Source organism: Pseudorca crassidens, chromosome 2 (genome assembly GCF_039906515.1).
Source record: "Pseudorca crassidens isolate mPseCra1 chromosome 2, mPseCra1.hap1, whole genome shotgun sequence".
NCBI lineage: Eukaryota > Metazoa > Chordata > Mammalia > Artiodactyla > Delphinidae > Pseudorca > Pseudorca crassidens.
In genome coordinates this window covers 4,810,320-4,825,411 of record NC_090297.1, presented here as the reverse complement: position 1 = coordinate 4,825,411, position 15,092 = coordinate 4,810,320, and the positions used below count along the sequence as shown (strand labels likewise).

At 46.8% G+C, this 15,092-nt stretch overlaps 1 protein-coding gene across 4 annotated transcripts in view; it reads right to left on the bottom strand.

The window, feature by feature from the left end:
- CAMTA1 (calmodulin binding transcription activator 1) overlaps nucleotides 1–14,163 on the bottom strand; it is an 892,953-nt gene extending 878,790 nt beyond the window's left edge. Inside the window, exons 1-2 of one of the 4 annotated variants that reach the window (XM_067718840.1) lie at nucleotides 14,005–14,150; nucleotides 8,833–8,867 (exon numbers count right to left, since the gene is read on the bottom strand). In XM_067718840.1, the coding sequence (XP_067574941.1) occupies nucleotides 8,833–8,867; nucleotides 14,005–14,029 (60 nt within the window). In that variant the 5' untranslated portion in view covers nucleotides 14,030–14,150. Of the gene's footprint in view, nucleotides 1–8,832; nucleotides 8,868–10,865; nucleotides 10,992–14,004 lie in introns of all 4 variants that reach the window. The other 3 variants (XM_067718895.1, XM_067718873.1, XM_067718851.1) reach the window with 3 other exon arrangements.
- Between the last annotated feature and the right edge of the window lie 929 nt (nucleotides 14,164–15,092).

Sequence of the window (15,092 nt, the reverse complement as noted above, 5' to 3'; positions counted from 1 at the left end):
AGGGAACATTTTCTCTGCAAAAAGTTTACTCGCTATAGCGAGTGGACATGAGAAATCCATTTTGGAGTCAATATTCTTTCTTTTACACTGTCTGATGGAGACAGAGGTCAAGGCATCAGGACCCCCTGCTACAGTCCCCTTCTCCCACAATCCTTCACCTTAAGCCCCTCTAAGTGATCAGCAGGCCAGCAACCCTAACCAGCCCTCTCTCAGCGTGCACCGGACCGGGGTGAACACCCAGCCATGGAACAAAGCAAGTGGCTGAGAGGAGTCAGTCCAAACCTCAGTCTAGAGTATTTTAAACACACGCCATAGAGACTGGAGTCAGATGACAGTGAGCCCTGGAACCAGAGTCAGGAGGCACAGAAGCCATGACCGGGACCCCTGCCCACTGCGTGCCAACTACAGTGAGGCAAGACGCCTGCGTGCGAGTGAGAAGCCCTGTGTGCAAGGAGAAACGGGGAGCAGCAGAGAGGGGGGCCAGCAGAGCCATGACCCCCGCTCAGCCCCAGGGGCTCCAGAGGAAAAGGCCACTCCAGGCTCTCCGGGTGCAGTTCCCAGACTGTCCAGTTGGCCTCTGCTCTCCTTATACAAAAACCACCTTCACTTAACCTAAGTGGCTTGTGTTCCCTGCAAGAAAAACAGCTCCAACTAAAGGAGGGCCAGCTTCCCCTCCCTGACATCAAGTGTCCTAGTGTCCACTTTCTATATAAATGAACCTCAGAGCCATCTGATGTTCATTTAGTGTGTGTGTGTGTGCGCGCGCGCGCGCGCGCGCACGCGCATGCAGGGGTCAGCAGGGTGGGGGGGGCAAGGGATTTTGATGCTTTATTTAAGGCACAACCTGCCAACTTAGTGTAATGAAAACATTGCCATACATTTACTTTTAGCTCCTTATAGCTACTTTTCTCATTGGGTTTTAAATCCATTTGGGGTTATTTTTTAATTGTGGAAAAATACACATAACCTAAAATGTACCACTTTAACCCTTTCTGAGTGTACAATTCAGTGACATTAAGTACATTCACGCCGTTGTGCACCATCACCGCTCACCACTGTTTATCTTTAAAAGCGCTCTGAAAACCACGACTTTTTCATTCTTTTGTATTAAACAGGGATTTCCGTCTATGCTCTGTCATCAAGCGACAAGGTGGTGCTAAAGGCGCTGGCGGGGAGACGGCAGAGAACACCCGCAACCACCTGGAGCAGCCCCAGGGCAGCTAAGTCCATCCTCGGCTCCTCCAGCCCCGGCCACAGAAGCTGGAGCCTAAAAATACCGGCAGAGGACACACACCGGCTGTCAAGGAGATCCAGCCCAGTTAGAAAGGCTGCCACTATCACCTGATTTGCATCAGAAGACACCCATACGGGCAGCAATGGCTCATCTGTAGAATAATCAGATTCAGTGGAAAAAGACTGATGGTCCTTGCCTCCCAGAGTGCCTGGAATAAACCTCTGGGCCTTGAACTTGGTCAAGTAATCCATGATCAATTTCTAGAGGACCCCTAGGAAGAAAAACAAGTACTTCAAAAATGTTGAGTACCCCACTCGTCACCTTCCGCTTGTTATAGCTCTCTTTGTAAGCACAACAGCCTGTTACTGATAAAATTAAATGAGGAAGAGACCTCCATCAGAAGCTTTGTCAAAGCAAATGATTCAGCCAGCACATTTCATAATGGCAGAGACAGAAAGGATAAGGCAGAGAATGTTGCCAAGAACACCGGGAACTTTAACTTGACCCTCAGTATCTTTAAATATGAAAGAAACTTTCAAAAACTAAATTATATTCAAGGTATCTCCAAACGCCAGGCCTGGAGCAGCCCGGGCAGTATGCACAAGTGAAGATGCTATATGATCAATTACAGTGGACTCACCGAAACTCCCCAATCCACAAGAGTTTCTTAGTAGGAAGAGTCTAGCAATAGATACATCCTAATAACAGTTATACTAATCAACTCCAGGAAATAAAGCTAAATGAATATAAATAATACTACCTTAAACATAAATGTCTGAGGTTAGCAGACACTTTTGCATCTGTAATCGTGTATTATCTAAGTCTGTTTTTCCAACACTATAAACTCTCATCCATATTAGAATAAAGACCTGAAATGTGTCACAGGGAATAACTAAGCAGAATGAACATTTTTGTGCTGTGCATCTTTAACAACTTTAACAATTTCTTTTGCAATTTTTAACTCGCAACGTGTTAGACCTAAAAAATTAAGCCCTCTCCGTATACCAGAAAGGAGGCACCTCGGTGACTATAGTTCAAATTCCTCGTACACAGACGGCCTGACCTGGAGCAAGTACCTCAAAAGGAAAAGAGAGTTACACAGAATAAGACAGCTGCACACCAGCACAGCAAGCCATGAAGCGAAATCCCACACATGCAACTTCGTTTTCTTAGCATCATAAGTCAGATTGGGAAGGAACTTTAGAGGCTGTCACCAGGACTACCCTCTACCCAACACGTGAATCCCCTTAAAATTATGACCGACTAACTCATTACACGAGAGCAGAAGCCTAGGAAAAGCAAGATGAGATGCTGAGCCAGAATCAAGAGTGACGAAGTAGGATCTGGTAAGGAAGAGAAGGCTGCAGAGGCCAGGGAGAGAGGCTTCTAGCACCCAGCCTACAGAAGTGGCAGCAAGCACAGCAAATACACCTCTAGCTGGGGTCCTTGCTCCTGTTCGCCAGTGTTCCTGGCTACTGAAAGAGAAGAGTACGCGCTGGGAACCACAGTGGACTTGTTCTCAAAGCCATACAGGAAACCTAAGCCTTTGTGGCCAGAGGACTCATCTAGCACTGTTTGGTTCAGGGTAAGACAAAAATGATATTGCTGGCACTACAGCTAGGCTGCCCAACATTTTGAAATCTGATATCAAAACCCGTAACTTTTCATAAATCCTACAGCAGTACACAGTAGAACACCGTTTTGAAAATGACTGCGTGTTTACGGAAACCCTCTACCATTAACTATTCCTTTTTTCAACAGTATTTACAATTAGATTCCTTCCTGGAGATTGTGTTTAAATAATTTTAAAATGATTCAGTTCTTAGAGAAAATAATAAATGTCATTTAAGTCAGCTTCAAATGCTTATGCATGTCTACTTGCTCTCATTTTTTTCCTCAGAGCATCTACTTAAAGGAGGAAGCTAAATAACAGACCACGAATCTCTGTTCCCCACCAGAAAACTTGGCTCAACCTAAAGGAACACCAAGCTCTCATTTCATTTAAGGCTGGGAGAAGACAATATCTCTGAGTTGTCAGGAGGTTTAAAAAGTCATCTCAGGAGTAACACTGGGTATCAATCAAAATGGTTGCAATTTGAATCATCTCTAACCATAAATTGTAACTGAGCCAAAATGATTTTTAAATATAACACATTTTACTTCTAGATGTTTCTTGGCAATTAAATAACTGGAAAGTCAACAAACCCCCAAGAAACCAGAGAAAATGAACTTTTTTTTATAGCTCACCATTCATCAACTACAGGAGGCCCGAAAGATGCCAGACGCCAGAGGCTCAGCCTCCAACACGGCCCTGCAGAGGCAAACTCCAAACAAGATTTCTTCAAGAACTGCTCTCACGCAGCACTAAATTACAAGCAGTGACCTCCCTGGAGGAGAAGCTAGAGTCAACAGCTACAGGAGTATGTGATCTAGGAAGATAAAACCCAACTCCGACACAAGAGCTGCCATGCCAGTTACATAATTATAATCACAACATACTGAAACTCTAAGTATCAAACAATAGTTATTTAAAATATTTCAAGAGGAAGAGAATCCCTCCCCCCTCAAAAAAAATCCAAATGTATTCCAAAAGTAATTTGCATAGAATATAATTTAATCTGCAGGCCTAACCTCTCTGAAATAAAGTAGAATCCTCTGATTTAGCCAAATTACAACAGAAATGCTGCTTTATAACAAAGGAGCTACAGCACAGCACCCTGAACTTCATGGGAGAACAAAAATGTAGTGTCAATATGTTCACAACACAGCTCAATCCACAAAATCATGAGATAATTAAACTGACTGTTTTTAGGATTCAATCTGTTTCGCCAGAAACCTTGTCCAAGCTACACTGATGCAAATCAGCATGAGCAACTCCAGCTCTGTTGAAACAACTCCAGTATCTTATCTTTTGTTTTACCTTTTATCGCTGATTTATGGGCTGATGGTAAACTGATTTGTCCATGTGCCAGAACTCAGCTTGGGAACACAGAACAAGAGAAGAGATTTGGAAGAACCAAACTCATGAATGAAAACGCTGACGTCATAGTTCAGCTCCCAGCAGAGCTCAGGGTAGTCTGTGAAGAAACAGTGCATCTTTGGGGATGTTAAGCCACTAGTCATTTAATAAAGGATATAAGATAGAAAAAGCCCTTGCTCAAAACAAGGGAGGGGAAAAAAGAGAGAAGAGAGAGAGAGAAAGAACCACATTAACAACCTTTTCCCTAGGCCAAATATGAAAAATACACATGGCATATGCCATGAACAATCATAACTTCTAAACCATGGAAATATTTCATATTATTGTTAAAAGTACTATTTTTTTTAAAGTATGGTTAGCTATGTCTCTAAATAAGAACAAAGTCTCATTCGCATCTTAAATCTTCCTCCCGCCGTGTGCCATCACATTCAAAAAAGAACACACAAGATAGTTTTAGTTCTTCACTAAAACCTATCTGGCATTGCCAAACCATGCCTAATTTTTTTTTGCGGTGCGCGGGCCTCTCACTGTTGTGGCCTCTCCCGTTGCGGAGCACAGGCTCCAGACACGCAGGCTCCACGGCATGTGGGATCTTCCCGGACCGGGGCACGAACCCATGTCCCCTGCATCGTCAGGCGGACTCTCAACCACTGCGCCACCAGGGAAGCCCCATGCCTAATATTTAAACAATTCTGAATATACAGGGTGGGACTCAGTGACCTCAGGCAAGCTACTGGAATTTTTATGTAACAGGGGAAAAAATGCTTTTATCTAATGATGTAATATAAACTAATAAAAAAAGAGATTATAAAAATTTGATTTAGGGGCTTCCCTGGTGGCGCAGTGGTTGAGAGTCCGCCTGCCAGTGCAGGGAACACGGGTTCGTGCCCCGGTCCAGTAAGATCCCCCATGCCGCAGAGCGTCCGGGCCCATGAGCCATGGCCGCTGAGCCTGTGCGTCCGGAGCCTGTGCTCCGCAACGGGAGAGGACACAACAGTGAGAGGCCCGCGTATTGCAAAAAAAAAAACTGATTTACTTAGAACTATTAAGAATAGCTAGTATGTGGACTGTTCACATTTTTCATCTCTTGACAGAACTTAAAATACAACTACTAAAAAAAAAAATACAACTAGTATTACAAACTTCTATGAAGTTTAGACACAATTTACTAAAATCCTATTATTCAGGACACTTAAGTAACTGATTCCTAGATTCCTAATGTTTCCCAGGAAACTTAAGATTATTACAGTCTTAGAAAATAAGTGACCCTCAGAGCCTCGATCACCCCTCCAGAGCACAAAACTACAGGGACATTTTCTCTTCTTTACCACTCACATGGCTTAAAATAGCCATTCACCCAAAACGGATTTTTTTTTTAATTTAAGCAGTAAACAATTTTGCCAATAAACATTTTAAAAAGATCTTATTAAGTTAAAATGCAAACATACCGGTTTTATCTGAAAATCTAAAATGTTAAAAGAGATCATCTCACATTTCCACCACAAGTATCTTTGATAGAACATCACTACCCCCTTGTGGATTCACAATAAAAAATCCTTATCTTCAAATTTCACTTTTTAAATGTTTCATTCTGCTGAACTTCCATTAAAGTTTACATTCTCTTAACTAAGGGTTACTTTATTTCAATTACTTTTTAAAAGAGAAAAAACACTTAACATTTTAAAATAACCAATCCCATCAACTTCTTTATCTTCTAAGCATCCCCATTTTGGGGAGTGTTCTTCATACAATAAGTATATTTGCCGATTTCAGCATGGTAACCATACCAACGTTCCATTTTTTTTCCTTAGAATTTCTGAATTTACAATCACAGTCATCATTTTGAGATTATTTTTTAAAAATAAATGGGTAAAAAATAAAATAAAATAAAATAAAAGGGTAATTTCTTCACTATCGCATCTTTTCCTTCTCTTTGATAACCTCCCACTTTGTACCAATTTCTTTTTATTGCTTCCAAATGGTTTGATATCCATGTGCCCCAGAAAACCAGTGGGGCACATACCTCCTCAAGAATAACTTTTCAGGGGACTTCCCTGGTGGCGCAGTGGTTGAGAGTCCGCCTGCTGATGCAGGGGACACGGGTTCGTGCCCCGGTCTGGGAAGATCCCACGTTCCACGGAGCAGCTGGGCCCGTGAGCCATGGCCGCTGAGCCTGCGCGTCTGGAGCCTGTGCTCCGCAATGGGAGAGGCCGCAACAGTGAGAGGCCCACATGCCGCAAAAATAAATAAATAAATAAAAATAACTTTTCAGCTAAGAATTAAAAACCAAATCTAAGTTTTAAAAAGACTAACTCTTGATTGTATTGCTGTACCCTCAGAAATGCTTTCTGGCAATCTAAATCAACCCTGATGAAGGAAGAAAAGATAGTACCTGTTTTTCAAAGTAGAAAAAAGCCTTTGTTTTCTTTCTCTCTTTCTTTTTTTTTAGTTGCAGGAGTACCTCTGGCTGTATCTGCATATCATTCTAATATAACACAGATACATACTGTTAAACGTATGCTGTAAAAAAGATTAAATAGACTTAGATATCTGGTTTATCACTTGTTACAGACACTAGATTTAGCTGTAAGTTATAAGTCATCTCCGCAATGATGTGCAGGCCACAGAGAGAAGGTCCGAGTCCTGGTGAGTCGGACTGCCGTTTCAGAGAGTTAGTGCCCCATTTTCTCATAGAGGTTGGGCACAAAAGTAGGGACACAGTAACTCACTATTACCATGAGAAGACAAATTCCAGTATTCATTCTAAAGGTTAGGTGGAAATAAAGGAGGAAAAATCCACTTGGCAAGTGTTTTTAAGTGACTAAATACATGATCTTACCTTGTGGTAACTGCTAAGGAAAGATAGGAGAGACCGGCACGGTCTGTTAAATGACTGAACGCTCTGTGTCACCTGCCAACCCCACTGAAGGCTGTCTGTGCAAAAAGGAGCGACTGACAACGTGTCCAAAGCTAGCAGCTGAGCCGCAGAGGAGGCGGGGTCAGAGCCGGCCTTCATGGTTTCCTTTTTGGGGATTTTGTTATGAGTGCTGTTTTTAGATTTGGGCGGTGGGGGTGGGGGGGGTTGTATTTTGGGTGACATTAGGAAGTGAGATCACGGGTGAGATTAATGCCACTTAATCAGTGTCCAGGTGATGACGTGTTTAAAACTGTTCAGAACTCAGCCCCAAACATTTACTTGAAGGCACGTCACATCAGGCACCTGTAAGTACAAAGCCATACTGCTGAGAGCAGAGTGAGGGGTCCAGCCCCAACCAGCACGTCTTCCTCCCCTGCCGATACCCTCTCCTAACAGGCTCAGAAAGGGATACGTTCATTACATGTCTTGAAGGGCCTTGCTAAATCTGAAAAAGAGAAATAAAATGGGACTGCACTTTTCCAAATGAGGGACTCATGTGGAAGAGAACATGCAATTCTACCAAGAATGAGCAAAACACTGGGGTGAATGTAGAAGAAGAACCATTTCAAAAATATCTCTGGTCATTCCAGCTTACGGTATGTCAATTAGCTGAAAGTAAATGAACGACCCTCTTTAAAAAAAGTGAAAAGGGAAGTAATGTGGCTGACACTTGGCCTCTCTTTGCAGTGGGGTACATATTTCTTTTTTAGTCCAGGGTAATGAACTAAAAAATGCTCAGGAAGCATTACCAATCTTTACACAAGGAGGCCCATGACCTTCTACAAGCAATGGCGTTCAAAGCAGAAAGATGCAAGAGAACCTCAGAAATACACAGCCAGCATACTGATGGGGAGAAAAAAAAACACCCTTTACTGCGTCCCACCATATAAAAAATTCAAGGATGGCTGTCCTTGTCAATATATACAAAGAAACACTCTCCTTACAAATACGTGACAAATATCACAGGATGGAAGACCATCTATATGTTTACAAGTCCCAATGACAGAATGGTAACACATCTTAATCGCAGGACTGATGGCCACGACATCCATGGATGGCACAAGATACAGGGATCTAATAGCGTCTGATCAACTATATCCTGAACCTGATTAGGTATTCAAAAAATAAATAAAAAGAAAAGAAAGACAGATTACACACTATAATCTGGAATAGGGGGTGAATGACCGTGCATCCTAACTCATGTTCTATGGACATAGAAGCGGAGCCAGAACACTTCCTGCCCTCACCCTCAAAGACACCAAAGACCAGAGATGGTACTAAGACAGGCAGCATGATATTAGAAGACCCCACACTACCTCGTGAATGAAGGCCCCAAATGAAGTATCAGTAGTATACTTGCTGCCTCTGCCCAAAGAAGTGTATCGTTATCAAGCCAAAGAAACAGAAAGAAGTTGGCTAAATGCAGCAAAAACAAAAATTTCCAAAATTCTACACGGGGAGGCCCAGGCGCCAAAAGGACACAGTGTTTCACCGAGGATGCTATCCAGTTACAAATACTACCATCACCCCTTACCTTGTGGCTTAAATCCCATTCCATCTCCCTACAAGGAGTAACACTGCCTCTTACTACAGGACAAAAAGAATGGTGGGCATCCCTCTTTACTGAATGACAGAAAGGTTATAAATACAGTAATCTACAATTTTTTATTATAATAACAATGAGAAGAGCAATAAACAAACCTTGTGGGAAGAAAGGGAGGTAGGATTTAAGTCACCTAGAACATCAAAAAGAAAAAAAAAGATCATGGTAAGTAATTCCAGAAGATACAGAACATTTTAGAAAATGATCTGTTATAATGGAAATACAACAGAAACACACATCACCTTGTCCCCACAGAAAATATTCAGTCACATATTCACACAGATAAAGGACAATGGCAAACCCCATACTACAACAATCTTAAACAAGAGCTCTTCTTAAGACTGAAACACTAGCAAAATTGGTTTCTACAGATATTATAGAGGGGAAATCTGATTTAACATAGGAGGAAAAGAAAAAGTGCACTTCAGGTTAATTCTTTATCATTACTCTCATCATTAGGTACACCAAACCTACACCCCAAAATACTATAAGGCTATTTACCAAAATAAAGAAAAGACACAAATAACAGTACCAATAAAAAGTGTAAAGAATTAAAAGTCACATAATAAACAAAAGCAGTGATATGTATACCAGATACCTAGCCTAAGAATGGTCACTACAATTAGGCGTAAAATTTAGATATAACACTTCCTGGCAGCGAAAATGTACCAGCAGCACATACTGTCCTTACTAGCTGATAATATGAAATTTACCAGTTAATCATGAGAAAATGTTCTATCACTTCCTTCTAGAAAGGATGTATTTGATTTCATGTTCTATACAATCCCCACTATGCTGCTGTTCAAATGTTATACAAGCGCCCCAATCAACATATATCTAAATGACCTAGAAGTTATACCTAGACATTTAGGAAGAAGACTGACTACTTTTTTCTACACACACACCCACACCCCCACACACCCCACACACAGTCTGAAGGAAGGCTGTTGAGTGCTTCTCCCAGTCTGCCCTCCACCCTCTCCACCACCCCGACTCCTGCAGGGACAGGGAAAAGCTCAATGGGATAGTACACTATTAGAGTTATCTCTTTGTAAGAGTACAATCCAAACAAGTTCAGAAAAGAATTCCTTACACGAATACATAAAAAGACAAGCACAAGATACGCAGCGATGTCATTTGCACTAAAAGGCTAACAAGACCCCTATGGTCTCAAACAGTCACATAACCTGCCCCCCCACGCACACACAGATCCCTGCACGTAATACAAGCTCAGTGAATGAAGGTCTCCAGGATGAATGCACTCAGTGATGGGAACGTGGATGTAAAAACAACTTCTCTCCAAACGGCCAAATGCAAAGGTCTCACAAAGGAGGCAATGCACACAACTAGGAGGGGAAAGGAAGAGAACATGAGAATCACCTTCTGTTGCTTTTTCCATAAGGAAATTAGAAAGAAGTACAACTGCACACAAAGATGTATTTCCCCAAAACTCAGGAAATGGGAAACGAAGAATGGCCCAGAGGAATCAGGAAGGGAAGAAATGTTAAGCTAGAAGATGGGCCAACTGAGAAGCAGCCAGAAAGAAATATAATCCCACCAGGCACAGGGGCCACACCCAGCATAAACAGAGAGCTAAAATAATGCCACCTGACTCTAAAGAATAGGTTATTTTAAGAGGAAAGCCTAAAAACTAAAGAAATGGAAAAATGTGGATAAGCAGGATATATAAAGATGTCTCAAAGAGGAGGCAAGAGCAACCCTACTGTTTGGAAAAGGAAAATCTGACCCAACCTGACCATGAGTACAGGTTGCCGCGAACACGTCAACATTCTGAATCCACTGAACAATGAGATGAAGAAACCCAACATTTCCCAGGCGCAGGATAAGTCAGGTCTTCAAAAAGGCCAGGGAAGAGATGTCCCGTGGGTCACCCAACCTTGTCCAGAAAGCTGGGGGTAAGGGGAGAGGGGGCTGCGGGCAGGGGAGAGTGATGCTCTAACAGAAAGATATAAAAAAGAAAAATCATTAAGAGAACAGAACCTGTCTACCTGACCGTGCACTGGAAAAGTAAGAGGAAAAAGCTGATCTCCAATAATCTACGGGGACAGGTGACACAGAAAGCACAACTGCATCAAACTCCAAGAAAGGAACATTAACTTTGCACACTAACCTCCAGTGTGTTCCTCTAACCTTTACCATTTTCGTTCTACTGCCCTCGGAATGGAGCACCCTGGTGGGCAGGGAAAATTCCAAAAGGCAGTCGGTGGCACAGGGAAGAGCAGGAGAGGATCCACCACTGGAAGAGAGAGGACTCTACTGGGAACACGCCAACATATACAGCAGATAGTCAACTCTTGTTTTCCCAGGGTCGTTAATACTACACCCTAAAAATACACAATTCCATCAACTGAATATAGATGCAGGCAGAATAGAAATAGCATAAAAACTTTAAAAAAAAAAAAAAAAAGGAAATTGAGGTCAAAAGCACAACTTTCAGACAATGGGTATGATACCCACCGGATAACTCAATACTGACTGAGAGGCAAAGCCGTGAAGTCAACGACTCATGCTGAGCAATCCTCCAGGTAACCTTGCCCCGGACTCAGTAACCCAGGTAGAGAGTCTCCTGGCTAGAAAAGCGCTTCAAGGTCCAAAAGCGCAGTCTTGACAAAGCTTGTCGGGGAGGACGGGGCTCCACACTCGACCCGTCCCAAAGTAAGACTGGGCTGCTGAGTGAGGCACCCAACAACCATTCCAGCTATGGGAGGGAGGGGAGGGAGGGGCCCCAGAGCCAAGGGGAAATGGCCAAATACACAAACTGTGATGCTCAGAGAAAACCTGGAGAATCATCCCTCCCACCCTTCCACAAAGTGTCACAGGCCTTCCCAAAGGTAACTTTTCCTAATGTGCACAACCTCTCTCAATTATTTAAATGGTCAAAATAAAACAGTGACATATTTATGGCCATTCATTCCTAGTTCTGTCACAGAAACACATATTCTTCTCACCTGCCCCTATCCTGTGCCCAAAATACATGAAATCTCTCTCTCCTACACGGCAGTAAAGAAGTCAAGATGGGAACTTTTCACCCCGTGAAGAACCAAGCAGAGAAGACCACCCCTAAATTCAGAACGCCTAAGTTTTGGCGCACATGGGCAAGCCCTCTACACTTTGTGTATTCAGGGACTTGGTGGACATTCAGGATGTCATTCTGCTTATTCAGTACAGTACAAATGACAAAGGAAAGAGCGGTTAAGAATTGGCCATTTATCAATGAGTCTTCTGATTCCTCTAAGCCTGAAGAGTTACCAACAACAGTGATACATAGCTATGTCCTTACACGTCAAGGTCCCCATATACACCCAAGATGTACAGAGAGTCATCTAACCCTTCCAACTTCCTGTGTATAAGTAAAGGATATGATTTCACATATAAATACATGCCTATGTGCATATATACATATAAACAAATGCATAGTATCATTTTTTGCCAAAAAGGAACCAGAGCAGCAAAAAAACAGAAAGCATCTAAATTTCCCCTTCACCTGGAACCTGTAAGATTGAAAGAAATGTTTGCATCCCACGAGAGACAACACCAGGGTCCAAGGAAGGTTCTAGTACAACAAGGAGCACACTAGCAACCTCTTCCCGAATGGCATGTGGGCGACATGGGTGTCTACACTCCCTTTTCTGGATGGAAAGGCATATGGCTTCTTCTTACCCAGCCAACATGAATACAATTTAAGAAAATTAGAAAAAGTCAAGGTAACAGGCTCACTAAATATGGCTGACTGGGAAACAGAAGCCATAAGGAGGATATGAGTTCTCTTAAAAAAGAAATGGGAAGTTTATTTCCAGGGAAGGTTCAAAGTCTCTTGAATGTAGGATGTATGAAGTCTGGTTCTCACTGCACAGAAGACAGTAATCTGAACACCAAAAGCCAAGGGCACATGAACCTCTTTCTGGGGGGGGAGGGTAGCGTCAACTGATGAATGCTGCCCCGACCTAAGAGCGAGAGTAAACTGGAAGCAAAAATAGACCCGTTTTCCTCAGACACAGGCCGTCACTGCCGGGACCCCGGCCCTATATCTGATGGGGCAACCACCCTCACCCAGACGAGAAACTCCAAGGAGAGAGACGTGTCAGGGGAGAGAGACAGATGGGGAAAGGAGCAGTGGAATGTCCAGTTCCTCCCAAAAGAGAGAGAGGGCAACTCAAAGGGTATTCAGGAAATGAGCTCACCCTAACCCAGGAAAGTGTGCGGAGAGCGTGCATAATCTGTAAGAAGTATGTGCTTTCCTATTTAGAAATGACTTCAGAGCTGCACAGGCCCCCACTATCCACTGGGTGAGGGAAGAAGAACATGGGGAGCCCGAGTCCCCTTGTCCTGACAAAAGGGTCAATAAATGGTGTGCAGAGGCCCCAAAAGATTCCACAGAGGATGAGAGGATGATACGGACCCCTCTGCCAAAGGAGGATCAGGGTCACAGAAGGTAAAGGGCAAGGGAATATGGAGATCATCACTTGCCACAGAAACGAAGACCCCACCCTCCTGGCTGAGAGGGGTGCAAGGGCAAGAGTAGGATGGGAGCGACTGCTGGGGGCGGGGATGCTGCGCAGGCCCCCTCCCAGGAACGGAAGGGGGAGGGGTCACACGAGGCCCTTCGGCCAGGGGACGCTCAGCAGGAGGGGGTCCCCCTGGTGGGGAGAAGCGCGGGGACCCCTCCGGCTCTGGGAGGCGCCCACGGGGCTCCAGGGTGAGGCTGGACAGAGACTGCCCGGCCCCGCCGCCGAGAACCAGGGACGGCGAGGCTGAGCGCCGGCGGTGCCCCGACAGGGACCGGTCCGGGGCAGCGGGGCGCGGGGCCGGAGGGGGCCTGAGGAGGATAAACTTTCCGCCCCGCGGCCCCCACCGGGCCCGGCGCGGGGGGCGGGGGCCGCGCCGGGCCCGGGAGCGGCGGGGATGCCCGGTCCGGGTGGGGGAGGCGCCGGCCCTCCCTCCGCGGCTCCTCCTCCTCGCTGGGCCCGGCCCCCGCCCGCCGGCCCCCCGCCCCTCCGGCCCCAGCCCGCCCCCGGGTGGGGGTGTGCGGCGCCGCGCTCCGCCGCCCCGCGTGTCACCTCAGGACCCGGCCGCGCTCCGCCCCCCCACCCGCCGCCCCCTCCCCGGCCCGGGGCGCCCGCCCGCCGCCGCCGCCGCCGCTGCCGCGCCCCCGCGCTCCCGCCCGGCGCCGCCGATGCCCGGGATGTCCGGCGGGGCCGGGTCCCGCCGCCCGCCGCGCCACCCCCGGCCCCTCACGCTCCGGCTCTTACCTTCCGGCTTGTTTTCGGCAGCCATTTCCCCTCCGCGCGCCACATCCTCCTCCTCCTCGCGACCGGGACCCCGAGCGCGCGCCTCGTACCGCCGCCGCCGCCGCCGGCCCAGCCACCCCGCCGCCGCCGCGCACCCGCCCTGGCCCCGCCCCGCGGCCCACGCACTGAGCCCGTTGGGCCGCGCGGCTGCCACTCATCGCTCCCGCCACCAATCGTCCCGCACCAGGGGTCTCACTACTCTCCGGGAGGAGCGTCCTATCCATCCGGCCCATTGGCTAGTCACCACCCAACGGAATGAAAGGATTGGTCAAGAATCAACGCCCCCTCCCCACCCACTCCCAGGAAAGCCCGCCTTCCAGACCTAAACAAAGCTTTCCAGTGGCCAGAGCACGAAAGAACTGCCCAATCAGGAAGGGGCCGACACGGAATATTTCCTCGAGGCCGAGACGTGGCGTTTTGATTGGGCGTTACTACAGTGTTTCCCAGGCCGTCCAGACCAATCAAAGGGGGTTCCCGGAACTCGGGAGCGGCGAAGGGAAGCCCCGCCCCCGAGCGTGACCGTCATGAGGAAGGCGCTCGCTCATTGGCGCGTTGGGGCTTTTCCCGCGTGCTCCCGGGGCTGAAGGACGTTCCCGGGGAAGCCGCTGCCGGCGCGTGGGGTCCCGGTGGCAGTGGAGGACGCGGCGGAATCTCCGGGATCCCTCGGCCTGTCGCTTTCGGGGGGCAGCGAGGGCCGGGGGCCTCGGGGCTGGCGTCGGCCGGGCGCCGCGCTCGAGAGCCGGCCGGCCCTGGGGTCCGGGCGTCGCTGCGGGCGGTGGGGGAGGGGCGCGCCTCCGCCAGGTCCCGCCCCTTCCCCTCCCCCCTCACCGGCGCCCCGCCCCCTCGGCCCGCGCCGCCGCGGCCCCTCGAGCGGGTGCCTGGCCCGCTTGTGCCTGTCGTTGCCCGCCCCCGGTATGCTCCGTTGTCCCCTTTTCTAGAGGCTTAAAATACTGAAACTTTATTTTGGTCACGTTGGCCATGTGACCCGCAGAGCCGATGACTCATAGATGCCTGTCCCAGGATGAGGCCGCTGAGCAGAATCTTATAGA